Genomic DNA, 2,830 nt, shown 5'->3' on the forward strand with positions numbered 1-2,830 from the left:
AATTAATTACTACATAATTATTACTATATATATATATAATATANACTATATATNTACTATATATATATAATACATATATATCTATATATATATATACATACATATATATATTATAAATTTCAATATATATATATATATATAGTTATGTAAGTGTATGTAATTATACATATATGTCTATATATACTCATTCAGATAAAGATGGAGGCAAAAATAAGAGAGAGATATATATTTATATATACATTATTTATTAAGATTAAAAATGTATAATTTGCATGTATCCACGTAGGGAAGCATACAAGTAAGCACACATACGCATGCGACACCTTGAAAGAGACACTCACAGGAGAACAGCATCAGTCACGTGGACCTGTTGCCACGTTGCAGGTCTTCACAGCCGTTGGAAAATGTATAAAACATAACCTGCGTCCATACATCAGCAACACTACATGAACGCTTACACATAAGTGCATCTAAATTTCGATCAAATACTACAATGCAGCTATCCAAAGGCGAACAATGACCATGAATCATACAGTCATACAAATAAATTTCTTGAATTTGTCATTCTATGTCTGCCCACAAGGACCAGACGCAATGCGGGGCATTTTTGGAAAGAAACATTCTTGTTTAAACAACTATACACTATGACACTTAGGACTGTAGCCACGAACATTCTCGGATAAACTCGTAGTAAGTTGAACGAATATACAACGATGTCATACCGCCAAATTGTTGTCAGGGATACATTCGCATTGCGCACATCCTCGTAAATCGGTGGTAAAACCAGCAGTACATTCCAGCTCGCACTGCGACGAAGGTTCAGTCGCGGAGCAGGTGCATAGGGGATCAACTGTCTGTTCTTCATCACACACGGCAGTTGAACAGTCGAACAAATCGCCCTCAAAGGTACATCCACAGGTATTGCACCCGTCGAAGTATTCCAGACACCCTGGTGGGCAGTGGTCTTTGCACATTTCGTTGTAATCACTGTCGTTCCAGTCCAAGAACATCTGCCTGTCTGCTTCATCCACATCTGTCCACAGAATGTGATAGTAGCACATATTGATAGACAATGTGCCATTCTCCTCTTTCCCTGCAAGTACATACGTACCCCCGTCGATGAAGTCATCGGGGCCGAGGTCACATGAGTTGACATTATTCGAGTGGCTCGAATTACTCAGAGGGATAATAAGCACCTCATTAACTGCACCTACTTCGATGTCAGCTATAGTTTTGGCCAAAAGTTGTAGTTCCTCTACTTGTACGTCGACAGTCACCACCGCGAGCCAGTCTGAGAAACACAGCTGTTCTTTAATGGTAACGTAGGGACAACTGCATGCACTGCATGCTTGCGTATTGAATGTGACTATGGCTACAAACAATAGCAAACTAGCACTAACGATCCTGGATGGACCAGTAGTAGCGAGGTTCCGTCCGCCAAGCATCATGACTATGTGCCCGCGTTGTGAACTCGGCTTCTGTGATATCAACATACAAATTGCATATTAAATTTATGGCCTTCCTCTGCGGATTTTAACACAAAAAGTTCGAATTTGTTACATATTTGGCTATTTTTCTTCTATATTGGAGTGTTACTGACCTGTGTACGGCATTATTAAAATTGTGTAAATATGCTTGAAATTTTCATGGCCCTCTGGATTAGGGTCACTGCTAAATTTACGATTTCCGCTACGACACCTGATTTCTGCTCGCGACCCTAATCCAGAGGGCCGCGAAATTTCTATTGACTCTGCGATGCTCTGTTAAAAATGATATTTGTTTTTAAAATATATATCCATATATATAAATATGTATTTAGCTCTATGAAATAGCTGAAATAAGTAAATATAAAGATATTTTTATTTCCAAACAAAAAAACGAGTTTCGTTATATCAAGAGACCAGTAAATATATTTTGTACATATTGGGTTATTTAAATATTTTTATAAATAATAGGAGCAGACAACATCAAATATTGGACGGAGGAACCCAGAGATTTTTTACTTTGTATAGAGGTTGACCCAGAGGTATATTAAAAATTGTATTTCATTAGAAGCTAGATGACTCCAACTCTCCGTTTTGACGAGTAAGAAACGTATGCTTAATCTCATCCCGATCGGACTATTGGTTCCAAAGTTATGAAATATTTCAGTTTGTACCAGAACTGGGTCGAACTAGGCATTTAATAAGTCCAATCCATACCCAACAGAGTACAGACCTTTCTGGCATTATACATAGTATACAACTTTATTGGTCTATGTGGGGTAGGTAATATGCGCGCGTACAGCGAGTTTGGAATTTTGGATGTGTATTTCGGGTACCTCGTATTCTAACCAGTACCTTTTATACCAGTGAGAATGTGAGCTACCCGAATTCAAAATTTTTATGTTCAATTTTCAGATTGCTATGCTTTCATCACTAAAAGCATAGCTATTAACTATCAAGACCCTACAAACTATATTTAACCCAAAAATGGAATAAAGTGTAACTATCTTCGCCAATTTGAGACCCAGTGCAAGAATATGGAAAAGCCCAATACAGAAAACACGATATGATACCAGCGGCAGCGGGGAAGTATTTAGGTTGAAGACTTGAAGTGAATACAGTATTTACACACACACAAAAATACAAACACACACATAGTCAGACAGGCCTACTTACATACTTCCGTATATACATACTTGCATACAAACAAACAAACACACACACACACACACATATATATATATGTATATATGTATATATATATATACATACACACACCAATATATATACATACAGACACAAACCCACACACGCACACGCACACATACACACAAAACACATGCATA

The 2,830-nt window shown here is 37.3% G+C and overlaps 1 protein-coding gene across 1 annotated transcript; it reads right to left on the reverse strand.

The window, feature by feature from the left end:
• Nucleotides 1-716: 716 nt before the first annotated feature.
• On the reverse strand, nt 717-1,445 carry SARC_08453 (hypothetical protein; the record flags this gene model as incomplete). The annotated part of the gene is made up of 1 exon (XM_014297572.1): nt 717-1,445. One exon carries the CDS (start codon nt 1,443-1,445, stop codon nt 717-719), a length of 729 nt encoding a protein of 242 aa, XP_014153047.1.
• Nucleotides 1,446-2,830: the final 1,385 nt, after the last annotated feature.

Source organism: Sphaeroforma arctica, assembly GCF_001186125.1.
Source record: "Sphaeroforma arctica JP610 unplaced genomic scaffold supercont1.761, whole genome shotgun sequence".
Lineage (NCBI taxonomy): Eukaryota > Ichthyosporea > Ichthyophonida > Sphaeroforma > Sphaeroforma arctica.